Genomic DNA, 21,067 nt, shown 5'->3' with positions numbered 1-21,067 from the left:
GGAAAAACAAACCCAGGAGATCGAAGGAATTGCCTGTAGAGCTACGAGACAGGATTGTGCTGAGGCACAGATCTAGGGAAGGGTACCAAAACATTTCTGCAGCATTAAAGGTCCAAGGACAGTGGTCTTTATCATTCTTAAATGGAAGAAGTTTGGAGCCTCCAAGACTATTCCTAGAGCTAGCTGCCTGGCCAAACTGACCAATTGGGGGAGAAGGGCCTTGGTCAGGGAGGTGACCAAGAACCCGATGGAACCCTGAGTTCCTCTGGAGATGGGAGAACCTTCCAGTAGGACAACCATCTCTGCAGCACTCCACCAAGTGGCAAGACAGAAGTCACTGCTCAGTAAAAAAAGGCACTTGACAGCCTGCTTGGAGTTTGCCAAAAGGTACCTAGACGACTCTCGGAACATAAAAAAAGGAATCTCAGGTCTGATGAAACCTAGATTAACCTTGAGCCTGAAAGGCAAGTGTCACATCTGGAGGAAACCAGGTACCGCTCATCACCTGGCCAATATCACCCCTACGGTGAAGCATGGTGGTGGCAGTATCATGCTGTGGGGATGTTTTTCAGCAGCAGGGACAGGGAGACAAGTCAGGATCAAGGGAAAGGGGAACCAAGCAAAGTACAGAGAGATCAGACTGGGGCAAAGGTTCACCTTCCAACTGGACAACAACCCTAAGCACACAGCCAAGACAAGGCAGAAGTGGCTTCGGGACAAGTTTCTGAATGTCCTTGAGTGGCCTAGCGAGAGCCCGGACTTGAACCCGAGCGAACATCTCTGGAGAGACCTGAAAATGGCTATGCAGCGACGTTTCCCATCCAACCTGACAGAGCTTGAGAGGATCTGCAGAAAACAAAATGGGAGAAACTCGCCAAATGCAGGTGTGCCAAGCTTGTAGCGTCATACACAAGCAGACTGAAGGTAGTCATTGCTGCCAAAGGTGTGTCAACAAAAGTACAGAGTAAAGGGTCTGAATACATTTATTTAAAAAAGAATCTCTTGAGATATATGTAGCAACAAAAAAAAAAGTCCTATTACTGTCAACTGCGTTTATTTTCAGCAAACTTAACATGAGAAAATATTTGTAAGAAAACAGGATTCAACAACTGAGACAAACTGAACAAGATCCATAGACATGTGACAAACAGAAATGGAATCATGTGTCCCTGAACAAGGAGGTCAAAATTAAAAGTCAATGCAGTTGGTGGCCACACCAGATACTAAGTACCGCAGTGCAGCTCCTCCTCATTGCACTAGATTTGCCAGTTCTTGCTGTGAAATATTACCCCACTCTTCCACCAAGGCACCTGCAAGTTCCCGGACATTTCTGTGTGGGGGGAGGGGGAAATGGCCCTAGCCCTCACCCTCCGATCCAACAGGTCCCAGACGTGCTCAATGAGATTGAGATCCGGGCTCTTCGCTGGCCATGGCAGAACACTGACATTCCTGTCTTGCAGGAAATCATGCACAAAACAAGCAGCATGGCTGGTGGCATTGTCATGCTGGAGGCTCATGTCAGGATGAGCCTGCAGGAAGGGTACCACATGAAGGAGGATGTCTTCCTTGTAACGCACAGCGTTGAGATTGCCTGCAATGACAACAAGCGCAGTCCGATGATGCTGTGACACACCGCCCCAGACCATGACGGACCCTCCACCTCCAAATCGTTCCCGCTCCAGAGTACAGGCCTAGGTGTAATGCTCATTCCTTCGACTAAACGCAAATCCGACAATCACACCTAGTTAGACAAAAGCAAGCCCTCCATTTAGGGGCGGCAGGGTAGCCTAGTGGTTAGAGTGTTGGACTAGTAACCGGAAGGTTGCAAGTTCAAATCCCCGAGCTGACAAGGTACAAATCTGTCGTTCTGCCCCTGAACAAGCAGTTATAACCCACAATTCCTAGGCCGTAATTGACAATAAGAATTTGTTAACTTACATTTTACATTTACGTCATTTAGCAGACGCTCTTATCCAGAGCGACTTACAAATTGGTGCATTCACCTTATGACATCCAGTGGAACAGTCACTTTACAATAGTGCATCTAAATCTTAAAGTGTTAACTGACTTGCCTAGTTAAATAAAAGGTCAAATAAATAAAAACATTGACAAATCTGACCATAATTCTATCCTCCTGCTTACAAGCAAAAACTAACACAGGAAGTTTGAGGACTCACTTAATACGGAAGTGGCCAGGTGACATGCATGATACACTACAGAACTGTTTTGCTAGCAGAGGAGTATACCACCTCAGGTCAGTTTCATCAATAAGTGCATTGACAACAGTCCCCACAGCGACCGTACGTACATATCCCAACCTGAAGCCATAGGCAACATCCGCATCGAGCTAAAGACTAGAGCTGCCGCTTTTAAGGAGCGGGACACTAATCTGGACGCTTAAGACATCCCACTATGCCCTCAGATGAACCATCAAACAGGCAAAGCTTCAATACAGGACCTAGATTCCACACCGGCTCTGACGCTCGTTTGATATAGCAGGGCTTGAAAACAATTAGGGACTACAAAGGGAAACCCAGCCATGAGCTGCCCAGTGAGGCTAAATGCCTGTTTTGCTCTCTTCGAAGCAAGCAAAACTGAAGCATGCACGAGAGCACCAGCTGTTCTAGATTGTGATAATGCTCTCGGTAGCCAATGTGAACAAAACCTTTAAAGAGGTCAACATTCACAAAGCCGCAGAGCCATGTAGATAAGCAGGACGTGTACTCAAAGCATGTACGGATCAACTCAAGTCGCTCACTGACATTTTCAACCTCTCCCTGACTGAGTCTGTAATACCTACATGTTTCAAGCAGACCATAGTCCCTGTTCCCAATGAAGCAAAGGTAACCTGCATAAATGACAACCGCCCCTTAGCGCTCACGTCAGTAGCCATGAAGTGCTTTGAAAGGCTAGTAATGGTTCACAACAGCATCCTCCGACACCCTAGACCCACTCCAATACCGCCCCAACAGATGCAGTCGCACTCCACACTGCCCTTTCCCACGTGGACAAAAGGAACACCTATGTAAGAATGCTGTTCACTGACTACAGCTCAGCTTTCAACACCATCGTGCTCAAAGTTCATCACTAAGCTAAGGACCCTGGGACTTAAACACCTCCCTCTGCAACTGGATCCCAGACTTCCTGACAGACCGCCCCCAGGTGGTAAGAGGAAGCAACACGTTTGCCACGCTGATCCTCAACACTGGGGCCCCTCAGGGGTATGTGCTTAATTCCCTCCTGTATTCCCAGTTTACCACGACTGCTTGGCCAAACACGACTCCAACATCTCATTAAGTTTGCTGATGACAGTGGTAGGCCTGATCACCGAAGAGAAGGCCTGTAGGTTGGTGGTCAGAACTGGCAGTGTGGTGCCAGGACAACAACCTCTCCCTCAATGTGAGCAAGACTAAGGAGCTGATCGTGGACTACAGGATAAGGCGGGCCAAACAGGCCCCCATTAACATCGTCGGGGCAGTAGTGGAGCGGGTCGAGAGTTTCAAGTTCCTTGTTGTCCACATCACCGAACAGTCCAAACATACCAAAACAGTCATGAAGAGGGCACGACAATGCTTAATCCCCCTCAGGAGACTGAAAAGATTTGGCAGGGTCCCCGGATCCTCAAAAGGTTCTACAGCTGCACCATCGAGAGCATCACTGCCTGGCATGGCAACTGCTCGGCATCTGACCGTAAGGCGCTACAGAGGGTAGTGCGAACAGCCCAGTACGTCACTGGGGCCAAGCTTCCTGCCATACTGGACCTATGTAATAAGCAGAGGAATGAGGAAAGCCCATAAAATTGTCAGATACTTCAGTCACCCAAGTCAAACTCCTCTCTGCTACCGCACAGGAAGCGGCACCGGAGCTCCAAGTCTAGGACCAAAAGGCTCCACAACAGCGTCTACCCAAAAGCCATAAAACTGCTGAGCAATTAATAAAATCGCCACCGGACAATTTACATTGACCCCTCCCTTTTGTACACTGCTACTACTCGCTGTTTATTAACTATGCAGTCACTTCACCCCCACCTACATGTACAAATTACCTCAACTAACCTGTAACCCCACACACTAACTCCGTACCGGTGCCCCCTGTATATAGTCTCGATATTGTTATTCTTATTGTGTTACTTTTTATTGTAGTCTACTTGGTAAATATTTTCTTAACTCTTCTTGAACTGCACTGTTTGTTAAGGGCTTGTAAGTAAGCATTTCACGATAAAGTCGACACTTGTATTCGGCACGTGACAAATAAAGTCTGATTTGATATTGTTTTTATGCTGAGTTTTTATATTAGCATTACAATCTGTCACCAATTGTAGGCGATTGACATGTTGGCAGTTCGGCAAGGGAATGATAAGTTAATTACCCCAGTGAAATCAGCGTCATGTTTGCAATATCACAAATAAAGGTCTGGGGTTGAGTACTGACGTTAGCTTCAGCTGTACGCTAGCTAGCTAGAATTACATTCAGCATTCACATAAAACTAACTAGCAAGCTACCGGTATCTTTCTTTCTAAAGTGCTGTATCCTGTCTGGAAATCATTTTGCTGAACAGTAAATTAAGAGTTCAAAGTTCTGCATTAGTCAAGTGTGTTAAATTTGTGCAGCATGAGTGGGTAGGAAGCAAGATGCAGCCTCCATGTTCCTCAAGGACAGGCAATGTGTGAGTTGCGCCAGGTGTAGCTTGCAGTAGTTTGACAGTGCACATGTAGTCAAGGGCTAAAAGCGGTTCTACCGATTGTTTTATGCATGAGTGTTAGAGATGGATCGATAAAACAGACAAGTAAAAAGACAGACGTGTAAACAGATTTGCAAACACACCTGCTGATACTTGCGGAGCTCAGCCTGGATGGGCACAGGAATCTTGTAGTTCTCCAGCTTCCTGCTGTCAAGCAGCTGCTCCAGAAAGTGACGCTCTCTGGCCTTCTGGCGAATCAGATCATCCGACATGGTGGGAGGGTCCGGGATACCAGCCTAAAAAATAAAAAGATAGTTTGAGGCCGATAAATTCAAACCCCTTTCACACCCCTAAGCCAAACCAAGCCCAAATATACTTTGCTGGCCTGGTTTAGCATCCACCATAGCTGCTGGAACCTTGCTGGAAAGGACAAATGAGAAAATAAAATATCTGCGCAAAATACAAATTGGCTCAGCACAATGGTGTGAAAAGGCTATAGAATGTCACAACAAATAATATCAGGTGCAAAAGACAAGCCTCCTAAATATTACATACAGTGGGGCAAAAAAGTATTTAGTCAGCCACCAATTGTGCAAGTTCTCCCACTTAAAAAGATGAGAAAAAAGAAAATCACATTGTAGGATTTAATTAATTTGCAAATTATGGTGGAAAATAAGCATTTGGTCACCTACAAAACAAGCAAGATTTCTGGCTCTCACAGACCTGTAACTTCTTTAAGAGGCTCCTCTGTCCTCCGTTCGTTACCTGTATTAATGGCACCTGTTTGAACTTGTTATCAGTATAAAAGACCCCTGTCCACAACCTCAAACAGTCACACTCCAGATTCCACTATGGCCAAGACCAAAGAGCTGTCAAAGGACACCAGAAACACATTTTTAGACCCAGAAAAAAATCCCAGAACCACACGGGGGGGACCTAGTGAATGACCCGCAGAGAGCTGGGACCAAAGTAACAAAGCCTACCATCAGTAACACACTACGCCGCCAGGGACTCAAATCCTGCAGTGCCAGACGTGTCCCCCTGCTTAAGCCAGTACATGTCCAGGCCCGTCTGAAGTTTGCTAGAGAGCATTTGGATGATCCAGAAGAAGATTGGGAGAATGTCATATGGTCAGATGAAACCAAAATATAACTTTTTGGTAAAAACTCAACTCGTGTTTAGAGGACAAAGAATGCTGAGTTGCATCCAAAGAACACCATACCTACTGTAAATCATGGGGGTGGAAACATCATGCTTTGTGGCGTTTTTTCTGCAGAGACCAGGACGACTGATCCGTGTAAAGGAAAGAATGAATGGGGCCATGTATCGTGAGATTGAGTGAACCTCCTTCCATCAGCAAGGGCATTGAAGATGAAACGTGGCTGGCGGGTCTTTCAGCATGACAATGATCCCAAACACACCGCCCGGGCAATGGAGTGGCTTCATAAGAAGCATTTCAAGGTCCTGGAGTGGCCTAGCCAGTCCAGATCTCAACCCCATAGAAAATCTTTGGAGGGAGTTGAAAGTCTGTTGCCCAGCAACATCCCCAAAACATCACTGCTATAGAGGTCTGCGCCAAAATACCAGCAACAGTATGTGAAGACTTACAGAAAATTATTGACCTCTGTCATTGCGAACAAAGGGTATGTAACAAAGTATTGAGAAACTTTTGTTATTGACCAAATACGTATTTTCCACCTTAATTTGCAAATAAATTCATAAAAAATCCTACAAAGTGATTTTCATTCTCATTTTGTCTGTCATAGTTGAAGTGTACCTATAATGAAAATTACAATTCATCTTTTTAAGTGGGAGAACTTGCATAATTGGTGGCTGACTAAATACTTTTTTGCCCCACTGTATGAGAGTCAACAATGTACATCTTGGTATGGAAAGTAATGACATTGCAGAATTGGACAACTCAGTGTGCCGGATTCATTACTCCCACTTAATCTCTAATTGAACTGACAGAGGTCCAAGTTGCAATCAAAACGGAAGGAGAACACATCCTCCAAATGACCGTCATATAAAATATAGCCTCACTATTCAGCATAGGACAACAATGAGCTATACTGCCTTCTACATGACAAAATAGAAATGACCATTATTGTGCAGTAGGAAACAACTGTAGATCAGGGGTTTGCAAACTGTCAGGGACCGGCATTGTAGTGACAATTTTGTAGTGTTTAAGCGAACTTTAAAACTAATATCCTGTAATATGACATTTTTCCCCACAAGGCAGAGAACACTGCAGTTTAAGCTTAAATGAGTGCATTTATGTTAAAAATGTATTTTTAAAAAACTGGTTGAGTACTGTGGATACCAATATCCCTGTAAACCTCCCATGTCGATTTTGCCCATGGTTAAGAAATTACACAGTGCATTCAGGAAGTATTCAGACGTTGACGTTTTCCAAATTTTGTTAAAGCCATATTCTAACCTGAATTATTTTTTGTTCACAAATCTACACTCAATACAAAGTGAACAGGTTTAGAATGTTTAGCAAAGGTATTAAAAAATAAAACAGAAATACCTTGTTTACTTAAGTATTCAGACCCTTTGCTAGGATACTCAAAATTGAGCTCAGGTACATCCTGTTTCCATTGATCATCCTTGAGATGTTTCTACAACTTGGGAGTCCAACTGTGGTAAATTCAACTGGACATGATTTGAAAAAGCACAACTGTCATGTGTGTAATAAATAAATATATATAAATAAAAAGGGAACACTAACAAACACAATGTAACTCCAAGTCAATCACACTTCTGTGAAATCAAACTGTCCACTAAGGAAGCAACACTGATTGACAATAAATTTAACATGCTGTTGTGCAAATGGAAAAAACAACAGGTGGAAATTATAGGCAATTAGCAAGACACCCCCAATAAAGGAGTGGTTCTGCAGGCGGGGACCAGACCACTTCTCAGTTCCTATGCTTCCTGGCTGATGTTTTGGTCACTTTTGAATGCTGGCGGTGCTTTCACTCTCGTGGTAGCATGAGACCGAGTCTACAACCCACACAAGTGGCTCAGGTAGTGCAGCTCATCCAGGATGGCACATCAATGAGAGATGTGGCAAGACGGTTTGCTGTGTCTGTCAGCGTAGTGTCCAGAGCATGGAGGCGCTGCCAGGAGACAGGCCAGTACATCAGGAGACGTGGAGGAGGCCGTAGGAGGGCAACAACCCAGCAGCAGGACACCTCCCACCTCCTTTGTGCAAGGAGGAGCAGGGGAGCACTGCCAGAGCCCTGTAAAATGACCTCCAGCAGGCCACAAATGTGCATGTGTCTGCTCAAACGGTCAGAAACAGACTCCATGAGGGTGGTATGAGGGCCCGACGTCCACAGGTGGTTGGGCTGACAGCCCAACACCGTACAGGACATTTGGCATTTGCCAGAGAACACCAAGATTGGCAAATTCGCCACTGGCGCCCTGTGCTCTTCACAGATGAAAGCAGTTTCACACTGAGCACGTGACATCTGCAGTCTGGAGACACCGTGGAGACCGTTCTGCTGCCTGCAACATCCTCCAGCATGACCGGTTTGGCGGTGGGTCAGTCATGGAGTGGGGTGGCATTTCTTTGGGGGGCCGCACAGCCCTCCATGTGCTTGCCAGATGTAGCCTGACTGCCATTAGGTACCGAGATGAGATCCTCAGACCCTTGAGACCATATGCTGGTGCAGTTGGCCCTGGGTTCCTCCTAATGCAAGACCTCATGTGGCTGGAGTGTGTCAGCAGTTCCTGCAAGAGGAAGGCATTGATGCTAGGGACTGGCCCGCCCGTTCCCCAGACCTGAATCCAATTGAGCACATTTGGGACATCATGTCTCGCTCCATCCACCAACGCCATGTTGCGCCACAGACTGTCCAGGAGTCGTCCAGGTCTGGGAGGAGATCCCTCAGGAGACCATCCACCACCTCATCAGGAGCATGCCCAGGCGTTGTAGGGAGGTCATACAGGCACGTGGAGGCCACACACACACACTACTGAGTCTCATTTTGACTTGTTTGAGGGACATTACATCAAAGTTGGATCAGCCTGTAGTGTGGTTTTGCACTTTAATTTTGAGTGAGACTCCAAATCCAGACCTCCATGGGTTGATAAATTGATTTCCATTGATAATTTGTGTGATTTTGTTGTCAGCACATTCAACTATGTAAAGAAAATATTCTTATTAAATACTTTTTCATTCAAGATCTAGGATTTGTTATTTTAGTGTTCACTTTATTTGTTTGAGCAGTATATATATACATACACACACACATATACACGTATATATATATATATATATATACACATACGTATATATATATATATACACACGTATATATATACACATACGTATATATATATATATATATATACACACGTATATATATATATACATACGTATATATATACACATACGTATATATATATACATATATATATACACATACACATACGTATATATATATATATATATATATATATATATATATATATATATATATATGTGTATATATATATATATATATATATACGTATATATATATATATACGTATATACGTATATATAATACGTATATATATATATATATATATATATATACGTATGTGTATATATATACGTGTGTATATATATATATACGTATGTGTATATATATATATATATATATACACATACGTATATATATATACATATATACATATACATATACATATATATATATATACACACGTATATACATATACACATACGTATATATATATATACGTATATATACGTGTATATATACATACGTATATATACACGTGTATATACACATACGTATATATATATATATATATACACACATACGTATATATATATATATATACACATACGTATATATATATATATATATATATATATATATATATGTATATACACATATACACATACACGTGTATATACACATATACACATATATATACATATACACATATACATATATATACATATACACATATACACATATATGTGTATATATACACATATACACATATATGTGTATATATACACATATATGTGTATATATACACATATGTGTATACACATATATGTGTATACATACACATATGTGTATACACATATATGTGTATACACATATATGTGTATACACACACACACACACATATATACATACATACATACATTTTATTTTTATTTATTAAAGTCAGTGCATCTCAGAGCAAACAAACGACGAGGTGGAAGGAATTGTCCGTAGAGCTCCGAGACAAGATTTCTGCAGCATTGAAGGTTGAAGCCACTCCTCAGTAAAAGGCAAGACAGCCTGCTTGGAGTTTGCCAAAAGGCACCCATGGACTGTCAGACAATAAAAATAAAGATTCTCTGGTCTGATGAAACCAAGATTGAACTCTTTGGCCTAAATGCCAAGTGTCAGGTCTAGAAGAAACCTGGCACCATCTACACAATGAAGCACGGTGGTGGCAGCATCATGCTGTGGGGATGTCTTTCAGCAGCAGGGACTGGGAGACTAATCAGAATTGAGGGGGGAAGAAATGAACGGAGCAAAGTACAGCGAGCTCTTTGATGAAGTCCTGAGCACTGTGGAACAGGTTATCAGACTGGGGCGAAGGTTCCTGCCAACAGGACAACGTCCCTAAGGACAACGTCCCTAAGGACAACGTGGGTGTGGCTTTGGGAAAGGTCCCCAAATACAGGTGTGCCAAGTTTGTAGCGCCATACCCAAGAAGACTCGAGACTGTAGTCGCTGACAAAAGGTGCTTCAACAAAGTACGGAGTAAAGGGTCTGAAGTGTTTTTTATTTAACTAGGCAAGCCCGTTTAAGAATTTCTTATTTATTACAATGACAACCGACTTACAGGTTGACACACCTACTTAAAGTAGTTTCATTTTTACTCTTTCTACATTGTAGAATAACAGTTAAGACATCAAAATTATGAAAAAACAAATGGAATCATGTAGTATCCACCCCCCAAAAAACTAAATAGATTTTATATTTGAGATTCTTCAAAGTAACCACCCTTTGCCTCGATGACAGCTTTGCACCCTCTTGGCATTCTCTCAACCAGCTTCATGAGATTGTCACCTGGAAATAATTAAAATTAACAGGTGTGCTTTGTTAAAAGTACATTTGTGGAATTTTCCTTAATGCGTATGAGCCAATTAGTTGTGTTATGACAAGGTAGGGGTGGTATAAAGAAGATAGGCCTATTTGGTAAAAGACCAAGTCCATATTTGAGCTGTGCTCGGCTTAATAATGTCTTAAAGTGAGGATGGACTTAAGGTAAGTCAATCTGGAAAATTACACAAGAACTTTGAAAGTTTCTTCATGTCGTCACAAAAACCATCAAGTACTATGATGAAACTGGCTCTCATGAGGACCGCCACAGGACCCAGCATTACCTCTGCTGCAGATTGTAGCCCAAATAAATGCCTCAGAGTTCAAGTAACAGACACCTCAACATCAACTGTTCAGAGGAGACTGAATCAGGCCTTCACGGTGGATTTGCTGCAAAGAAAGCACTACTATAGGACACCAATAAGAAGAAGACTTGCTTGGGCCAAGAAACACAAGCAATGGACATTAGACCAGTGGAAATCTGTCCTTTGGTCAGTGCAAATTAGAAATGTTTGGTTCCAACCGCTGTGTCTTTATAAGACGCAGAGTAGGTTGAACGGATGTTAGCCACATGTGGTTCCCATCGTGACGCATGGAGGTGGTGGTGCTTTCCTGGTGACACTGCCAGTGATTTTATTTAGAATTCAAGGCACACTTAAACAGCATGGATATCATAGCATTCTGCAGTGATACACCATCCCATCTGGTTTGCACTTAGTGGGACTATCATTTGTTTTTCAACAGGACAATGAACCAATACACCTCCAGTCTGTAATGTATATTTTACCAATAAGGAGAGTGATGGAGTGCTGCATCAGATGACCTGGCCTCCACAATCACCCGACCTCAACCCGATTGAGTTGGACCCCAGAGTGGAGGAAAAGCAGCCAACAAGTGCTCAGCATATGTGGGAACTCCTTAAAAACAGTTGGAAACGCATTCCAGGTGACTACCTCGAAGCTGGTTGAATGTCAAGAGTGTGCAAAACTGTCAAGGCAAAGGGTGGCTACTTCAAAGAATCTCAAATATATTTTGATTTGTTTAACACTTGTTTGGTTACTACATGATTCCATACATTTTCACTATTATTCTGTAATGTAGAAAATAATAAAAAATAAAAACCCTTGATTAGGTGTCCAAACTTTTGACTGGTACTGTATGTGAATGATCATTTTAGTTTTTTTAACACATTTGCATACATTTCTAAAGCTGTTATTGCAGTGTAGATTGATGACAAAAAAACAAAAAAATGTAATGTAAAAATCAAGGTCTGAATACAGCAGACCTAGTGCACGTTTGAAAGTAACTACATTGCGTCGGACTGTGCAGAATCACAAATCACCTGGCATCCCAGGTTGATTGGATTTGGATTTGATCCCAAAAAAGGAAATAACTACTCCTAAATAAATACTTTCTCAAACAAATCTCCTTAAATGTACTGTTGTGCATTGGTTTTTGTGCATTTACCTCCAGGGGTAGCAAGCGGATGAGGGTGGCGAAGCACTGCGTGGCCATGAAACGGACACTGTCACTGGGGTCACTCATGCGGCCCAGCACCGGCACCACCAGCAGCACAATGTATGGCACGATGTCCACATCCAACTGCTCCATCACACCTGCGGGGGCCAAGGGGTCAAGGACAACAAACCACACGGCAATGACACCCACTTTTTTGGTGTCATGAGACCCATAGTGAACCCCCAACACTTCAATTACATCAGGTCTTTGGTTCGATTCCCGCTGGGGTCACATTTACTTAAGTGTATGCACTCAATGTACTGTTAGTCACTTTCGATAAAAGTAGGGCCAAGACGATACCAGTGTCACAATACTTTTTCCATAGCAAAAATGAATACAAAGCAAAACCCAAATCTTTGGTCCTTGAAAAAAAATAAGGGTGACTCGATAACAACGTCTGTTTCCAACAGAGCTCTCTTCCTAAAGAAGTTTTGTTTCCTTGCCACTATACTAACCAGAATCGCGATACTGGCATCTTCCCGGCCCTAGATAATATTCCAACCTTATTTGTAAAAAGTCATATTGGTAGGTTGCCCATACACGTAGTATGGGATCATGTCTAACTGCGTGACAGCGTATGAAAGATACAGGCCATGGCTTCGATGGCCCCCTCCTGCTTAGTGCTGTCCTCGATGCACCCCAGCCACGGAAGCACACGCTCCAGGAACAGGTGCATGGTCTCCATGGTAGCGATCTTACTGAGCACGCCCACGCAGCGCGCCGCCATGTGACGAACGGCCGTGTACGGATGCTGCAGACAGGTGAACAGGTGGGGCAGGTGCTCCAACAACTGAAATACACAGAGGGGGAGAAATGACCATCAAATCTAATTTTGTCACATACACATGGTTAGCAGATGCTATTGCGAGTGTAGCGAAATGCATTCCAAAAATCAGTTTGTCCGATGTTTCCATGTCAAAGTCCTCTGTCGAGCCAAAGCCATGTCGCTGGCCACCTGTTTTGTAGACCAAACTCTATGGCACAATCCTAAACACCACCACGTTATTTCCAGACACGGGTGTTCTTCACCATTCATTTGGGCTTGAGGCATATAGTTATAACTACACAGCAGATGCCAAGGGACGTGGACTCATCTTGAAAAGCATTTTTGAGATCTGAAAAAAAAGGTCTGTAACTTCCCTTTTAATGAAGACAATAACTTTGATAAGTCCATCTTCCACTGTGGTTTGGTGAATAGGGCTAGTTGGTGTTTCTACTGGGGAGATGTCTGCATGTTCTATTACCAGAGGTTTGAGCTCGGGGGCCATGGCCCCAGCAGTGACCTCCAGGACCTGCAGTGAGTTGACCAGATCCTGGGCCGCAGCATCCCCCTTCTCCATCTGGAGCTTCCAATCTACAACAAAGAGAGAAATACACTTCAATCTCTCGTCATTGATGATGCACAGAAGAGTTATATGAAGACGCCCATCTAGAAGTGGATAGCGGGTAGTAAACCGCAGTACATCTGGGTCATTATGCACCAAATGGACTGAAACAGGGAAGGGCTACCTGTATTTGTCAATAAGAAATGATATTTTTCAGATTGCGTTTTGAAAGGTTTTCCTAGTGATCCCAATGAACAAGTCGCACTGGATAAGAATGCCATTTCAGCATACCGATGCCTTCGTTGTCCTCCACCACGGCCCTCAGAGGTCCCACCATGGACTCCCACAGGTAGGGCAGTGACCCTGTCAGCTCCTGGCCAAAGTGCCTGGCAATCGTCATCAGAGAGAACTCTGCGCCTCTTCTCTGGACGAGACAGGTTTTTTTATTCTGAAACAGTAAAAATAAAATAAACAAACAGTCACAGGTAAATGTTCAGGTAACCGTTCACACCCTCTTTCACCCACCTCATCAGTGTCTGTGGTGATGGTGCTGCCGGGGGGCAGTTCAGTGGTGGGTGTCTTGGCGGTTTTGGGGGTGGGGCCCCTTTTGCTGGTGATGGCAAATGCTGCCCTCTGGTGACGGTACAGGGTGATTATGCCCTTGGTCTTATTGACCACGTGGTGCATGCATTCTTTCTCCGACATGCCAGCTAGGAATGGTAGAGAAAATAGCAAAGTGAGTAAGAGGGTTTTATGTAGTCACTCTTCTGGTTGCTTCTACCACGTTAGGGTTTAATCTGGGTTGTGTTCATTTACTGAAACAGGATGGGACTACAATTACAGTTTGTTCTAAAACCATTATTTGGTCAACAGCAATAGCCTACGCATCATGTCGACTCCTGCTATGAAAGTATCTGCCCTTCTCAGTTTCCACTCCTGTGTGAGCGAGCCACTCACTCCTCCCACTGTGCGAATGTGGGAGAGATGTAGTCAGGTAAGCACAAGCATATGACCCTTGCTCAAAATGCAATTGAGGGGAAAATTGTTTTCAAACTACTCGTTCTACTTAATGAGAGGGGAGTCACAGCTTTATTTTCTCGCCCCTCAACATTGTGTTCATGGTACCACTTTACAACAGGCGTAGTATGGTTTTGATTCGCGCACGGTGCAGTGTGCCCCAGTGTCGCCGATTAGGCCAACATCAAGTATCCTAGGCCTAGCACTGTTTTGTAGGACGTGAATTACTGATTGATTAAACAATTAGCCAACATGGCTATCGAGCAACAGGATCATAGAGTTAGCTAGCTTGTTAAAGTGCTTAGAGTTCACACTTCCTCAGGTGGTGAATAATATTACAGGGCTCCCCTTTGGTGGCACCTGCCCATGATTTGGTTGCACCAATTACATTATTTTTCTTTTAACGGTAAACACAATATAGACCATTTGGATCATCTTATAAAGTCACTCAGAGTGCTTTATTAAAATGTGTAATATACGAGAGATGTTATTCAACAAATTAGTTATTTCAGGCATTTGGGCTGTTATATTTTACTGTTAAAATAGAGCTCCAGAAAATATTTTAAAAATATAAAAAATTAAAATATATAGCTCGCCTGCATCTTTGTGCACAAATATCATAGGCCAATTTATCACCCGAGTAAGTGTAAACTCAAAACATCTAAATATAATAGCCACTGCTAGCAGCCATGTATTAATCTAACAGTAACTGTAAAGTCCCAAAAAACATTGCAGTTGTAGCCTCCCGCCCAATGAGGCCTATGCAAAGCACCAATGCGCATTTCGCATGTGCTGCATCTTAAAACCATATCAAATATCTTAGTTGTAAAATAGTAGAGCTTATAAATAAAACCAACAGAAAACCTCCTCTATTCAACTCAAAGTCAATTTGATTTTAAAAACATTACAATTCAGAACACTTTCCTTCCTCCGCACGGAGCATTTTCTTCCCCCCGGGAAAGGAGAGGCTCGCGTGAGTCAGCAGGCCCCAGAGAAAACAGCTACAGGTAGATGCTTTCATTACATAATCATAAGGATAATGTACTTTACCGTTTGAACAAATGGTTTCAGAATAACAATCTGTACAATGGTACAGCGAAACCTGATCATTACAACAATTACACATACAGCATCAGTCAAAAGTTGACCAACTCATTCAAGGGTGTCTTTAGATTTATTATTTTCTACATTGTACAATAGTGACGACATCAAAACACCTGGAATCATGTAGTAACCAAAGTAATAAATCAATTGATATTTAATATTGTTGAAAGTAGCCACCCTTTGTGCAAAGCTATCATCAAGGCAAAGGGTGGCTACTTTGAAGAATCTCAAATATATTTAGATTTGTTTAACACTTTTGGTTACAAGATTCCATAGAATGTAGAAAATAGTAAAAATAAAGTTAAAACCCTGGTATGCGTAGATGGCCAAACTTTGGCTGGTACTGTACATACATATATAGTGCATTTGGAAAAAGTATTCAGACCTGCACTTTTTCCACATTACGTTACAGCCTGATTCTAAAGTGGATTAAATTGTTTTTTTTTTCCCACAACACACCAATAATGACAAAGCAAAAACTGGATTAGCCATTTTTAGCAAATTTCTGTACTACCAAATTCTCTAAAATGATGTTGGAGGCAGCATATGGTGGAGAAATTACCATTCAATTCTCTGGCAACAGCTCTGGTGGACATTCCTGCAGTCAGCATGCTAATTGCACACCCTCAACTTCAGACATCGCAATATGACCATCTATATCACCCAGATCTACCATCCCATACCTTTAGCAGTCTCCTGAGTCGTGGACACCGGACAGGCCGAGGAGGGCGTGAGCAGGGGGTCCACGCAGACCGATGAACACAGGTTCTTGACGATCTTGGAATTGGGACATGGCTGCCTACCAGCACACTGCTGCAGCAGCTTCGCAATGAAGGAGGCGGCGTAGCCCTGCACCAGGGTATTCTCCTCCCGCTTAGCCGCCTCCATCAGAGGACGCACCACCGGGTTCAGCTTGTCTGGCAGCGCCTGCAAATTGGGATATGAGAAAACAAGTGCGTTATTGGACTAGCCCAGTCAGTTAGTCCATTTGGTGCCTAATTAACACAAGACAGGCTTACAAACGCGGTACATTCCTGTTTCCATATGATACCAAGAACATTTCCGGCAGTGTTTCCATTACCCGGTATTAGTCGGCTTTTGTCAGTTAAAAAGACAGCCAGAGGTCGATTGGTAATATAACCAAACTTGCAGGGAATTGTTTTATAAAGATCCCATATACACCATTGAAATAAGTGGCCTTTCCCCCTCATTTTATTGGTTTTCAAAATCAACCTTCATTGTCCAGTAGCCAAAAGCACAATCCTAGTCATATTAGCAACCCACGCTACTCGTTGCATATTTAAAGATCCTTTAGAAAGAGGGGGATAATTTGTCACATGAAACAAATTGTTTTCCCCGCGAATTGCATTATGTAATGAACATTTGCACGTAGCCTAATGCCTTGTGCACTTGTGTGAAGAAACGGTTCAGCAACATTAAGCTAAAACGTTCTGATCTGTTGCATGAGCCACAGCTTTTCTTTTGCCTCGTTTTTGGGATATACCATAGGCCTACTGGTTGTATGAATTTGGGATCCATCATCCCAAATGTCCCCGAGTGTTTGGAATAGGCCATTTTTTTCCTCACAGAAAGGACAAGCTGCCCAACAGTATAAAAGTTGACCTAGTCAGTCAAATTTTATTGGTCACACATAATTAGCAGATGTTAAGGAGAAATGCTTGTTCCTAGCTCCAACAGTGCAGTAGTATCTAACAATTCACAAATTAAAACATTATGCGTTGGGCAGACCACACCACACTCAGAAGAGCCTTGTGGTTGCAGGCGGTACAGTTGCCCTACGAGGCGATGATACAGCCCGACAGGATGCTCTTAATTGTGCATGTGTAAAAGTATGAGGGTTTTAGGGCCAAGCCAAATTGTCAGCTGTTGCGCCTTCACCACACTGTCTGTGGGTGGACCATTTCAGATTGTCCGTAATGTGTTCACCGAGGAACTTGAAGCTTTCCACCTTCTCCACTGCAGTCCTGTCGATGTGAATAGGGACGTACTCCCTCTGCTGTTTCCTGAACTCCACAATCAGCTCCTTCGTTTTGTTGACGAGAGGTTATTTTCCTTGTCCCACTCTGCCAGGGCCCTTACCTCCTCCCTGTAGGCTGACGTCATTGATGGCAATCTGGCCTACTACTGTGTTGTCGTCTGCCAACTTGATTGAGTTGGAGGCGTGCGTGGCCACTCAGTCATGGGTGAACAGGGAGTACAGGGCTCAGTTGCACAGGGTGGGGTTTAGACTCAGGGCCCAGAGCTTAACGAGGAGCTTGGAGGGTACTATGGTGTTGAAGGCTGAGCTATGATCAATAAACATTCTAACGTAGGTATTCCTCAGATAGGATAGGGCAGTGTGCAGTGCAATGGCATCATCTGTGGATCTATTGGGGCTGTAAGAAAATGTAAGTGGGTCTAGGGTGTGTCATGACGTTGGCCTGGGGGTAGGTTTATGACAGTCAAATACCACTTAGCCCCTTTCCCCCCACCCCTCTCTCGACCCTACTGATGTTACATTTGCAAAACCCTTGGTTAACAGATTCTGGGAACATCAGAAGGTGGGGGGAAATGAATTATATTCTGGTAAACCGACCAATTGAACATATGCAGTGGTACTTAATGAATATGATGTCAGTTCGGTTGTCATCGGAGACATTCTCATCTATGATAAGATGACAAAACTCTACAGTGGAAAGTCTACAGAGTTATCAGATTCACATGGAATTGCTGTTCAATTTAATTGTTTGAATATGAAATTATTCATGATGGGATGAAATGTCATTTTAGCTTCTAAAATGTAACATGGGTTACTGCTCAATTAGTGGCCCGCCCCTGTGAAGGGACATGGGCTATACAACTTTTCAAACACGCCCTCCTCTCCCTTCCTATATAAAGCCTTGGCAACAATACAACCTCCTGTTCCGAGGATGACGCTCCAATGTCAGAATGGTTCAGATAATAACTACAGAACGAAGCCAACATCAGCGTGAGCTTTGGTTGCGAATGGTATGAACTTTGAACTCTTATTCACTACAGAAGTGATACCTCCTAGCCGTTGAGTTAGCAACAGCTGCTGCAAACAAGGGTTAGGAAGGAACAGAGAGTATCCCATCTGCCACACAACAACGTTACTACAACGTATTCAATTTACCAGCAGAGACACTAAGGACTCAGTTGGGCAACATGGCCTTCCATCTACCACCAACCTACCGAAGCGCAGCTCAGAGTAAATATTTATTGCATTTTCCTTTTCCAAATGGGCAGTCATTTAGAATGCATAAGATACTGTATTTACAATAGCACAAGCTTTGCCCTTTGTTCCTCTGTCTTCCCGCTCCTTCACTCAAACCCAGCCCGTTTTCTTGTGTAACCAGCTGTCATCTGTTCCGCCTGCTAGGGACATTTTCCTTTGACGTAATTTTTAATCAAGTTATGATTTAAAATGTGTAATTAGTTATGTATTTAGTAAATAAATAAACCCAATTTTGTATTGCTGATTCAACTTGTTAGCCAGGGTTCGTGCAGATAACCAAGAATGTACAACTTTCAGATGAGACTGAATTAAAAACAAATTCTTATTTTCAATGACTGCCTAGGAACAGTGCCCTGTTCAGGGGCAGAACGACAGATTTTTACCTTGTCAACTCGGGGATGATATGATCTTGCAACCTTCCGGTTACTAGTCCAATGCTCTAACCACTAGTTTACCTGCCGCCTTCTATCCACAGTTTCTTGTTTGTGTAAGTCTTATTCTCCATGGGAACGACCCCTATACACCGCCTGATGAACTCAGTCACCGTGTACGTGTAAGCATCAATGTTATTTTCAGAGGCTACCCGGGAAACTTATCCCAGTCCGTGTGATCAAAATTATCTTGAAGCATGGTTTCCGATTGGTCAGACCCAGCGTTGCATAGACCTTGGCACGTGTACTTCCTGTTTGAGTTTCTGCCTATAGGACAAGAGGAGCAAAATGGAGTTGATCTGATTTGCCAAAGGGAGGTTAGTTAGGGGAGGGCCTTGTAGGCATCTCAAAATGGTGAATAGTAGGGATTTAGTGTTTTTCCTCAGCGAGTACCACATTCAATGTGTTGATAGAACTTTGGTAGCATTTTCCTCGAATCTGCTTTATTAAAATCCCCAGCTACAATAAATGCGGCCTCAGGATGTGGTTTACAGTTTGCATAAAGTCCAGTGCAGTTCCTTGAGGGCCGTCGTGGTATCGGCTTGAGGGGGAATGTACGCGGCTGTGACTACAACCGAAGAAAATTATCTTGGGAGGTAATACGGTAGGCATTTGATTGGGAGGTATTCTAGGTCGGGTGAACAAAAGACTTGAGTTTCTGAATGTTACCACAATCACACCATGAGTAGTTAATTATGAATCATACACTCCTGCCTTTTCTTCCCGGAGAGTTTTTTTTTATTCCGGTCTGCGCGATAAACGGAGACCCCAGCTCACTGTATGGACGGGGACTGTATATCCGTGAAACAAGAGTAAGTCCCTGATGTCTCTCTGGAAGGAGATCCAGCCCTGACCTCGTCTACTTTATTGTCCAGAGACTGAACATTAGTGAGTAATATACCTCGGAAGTGGTGGATGGTGTGCCCGCCTCCTGAGTCAGACTTGAAGTCCACTCTGAATATCTCTGGGATATGTTCAATTGCCCTGGGGGGGGTTATGAACAAAGGATTCAGTTCAGGAAAGTCGTATTCCTGGTCGTAATGTGGTTGAGTTACCATCGCTCTGATATACAGAAGTTATTTCCAGCTGTATGTAATAACAAAAAAATAAATAAATAAAAATAAATACTGCAAATTTGCTTAGGATCTGGAAGCAGAGCTTCCATGTCGGTTGGCGCCAACTGTATGGGGGGTTAGGCTAGTGAGTTTACTATGTGTTACTCAGCTTGTTGGCTGTGGAAAAGTAAATGCGGACAGTTATAACGAACGGCATGTGGGTTTCAAGTTTAGGGAAGCAAATTTTCACCATTATAATAAAGCATTCCATGCATCCCCGCATTTGCAGACTTATGTAAGAGTCAATTTAGGCTAATATAAAAAAAAGTTCGCAAAAAAATACAAAAAAAAACTGTTCAATGCAGTGTGTAGTGGCAGAGAAGGCAGGCTATTGCAAAGGAAAATATTGGCCTTTCATAAACACATTTCATGCAATTCTACAACATTTTATTTGACTGGAGACCGTGCCAGAATCTTTTAATACCAAACAATAAAAAAACAGGGTCGCCTACAAAAAGAGAAATCAATACAATGACAGCCATCTAACCTGGAG

General features: G+C 43.0%; 1 protein-coding gene across 2 annotated transcripts in view; it reads right to left on the bottom strand.

The window, feature by feature from the left end:
* btaf1 (BTAF1 RNA polymerase II, B-TFIID transcription factor-associated) overlaps positions 1 to 21,067 on the bottom strand; it is a 63,222-nt gene that overhangs the window by 17,327 nt on the left and 24,828 nt on the right. For both annotated transcript variants that reach the window (XM_035799229.2, XM_052477965.1), the window contains 7 exons: positions 16,456 to 16,699; positions 14,177 to 14,361; positions 13,943 to 14,099; positions 13,571 to 13,680; positions 12,915 to 13,116; positions 12,276 to 12,424; positions 4,824 to 4,976 (listed from right to left, as the gene is read on the bottom strand). In XM_035799229.2, coding sequence (XP_035655122.1) covers positions 4,824 to 4,976; positions 12,276 to 12,424; positions 12,915 to 13,116; positions 13,571 to 13,680; positions 13,943 to 14,099; positions 14,177 to 14,361; positions 16,456 to 16,699 — 1,200 coding nt within the window. The remainder of the gene's footprint in view (positions 1 to 4,823; positions 4,977 to 12,275; positions 12,425 to 12,914; positions 13,117 to 13,570; positions 13,681 to 13,942; positions 14,100 to 14,176; positions 14,362 to 16,455; positions 16,700 to 21,067) is intronic.

Source organism: Oncorhynchus keta, chromosome 2, assembly GCF_023373465.1.
Source record: "Oncorhynchus keta strain PuntledgeMale-10-30-2019 chromosome 2, Oket_V2, whole genome shotgun sequence".
Taxonomy (NCBI): Eukaryota; Metazoa; Chordata; class Actinopteri; order Salmoniformes; family Salmonidae; genus Oncorhynchus; species Oncorhynchus keta.
The sequence above is the reverse complement of the archived record's forward strand: the minus strand, read 5'-3'. Positions and strand labels throughout refer to the sequence as shown.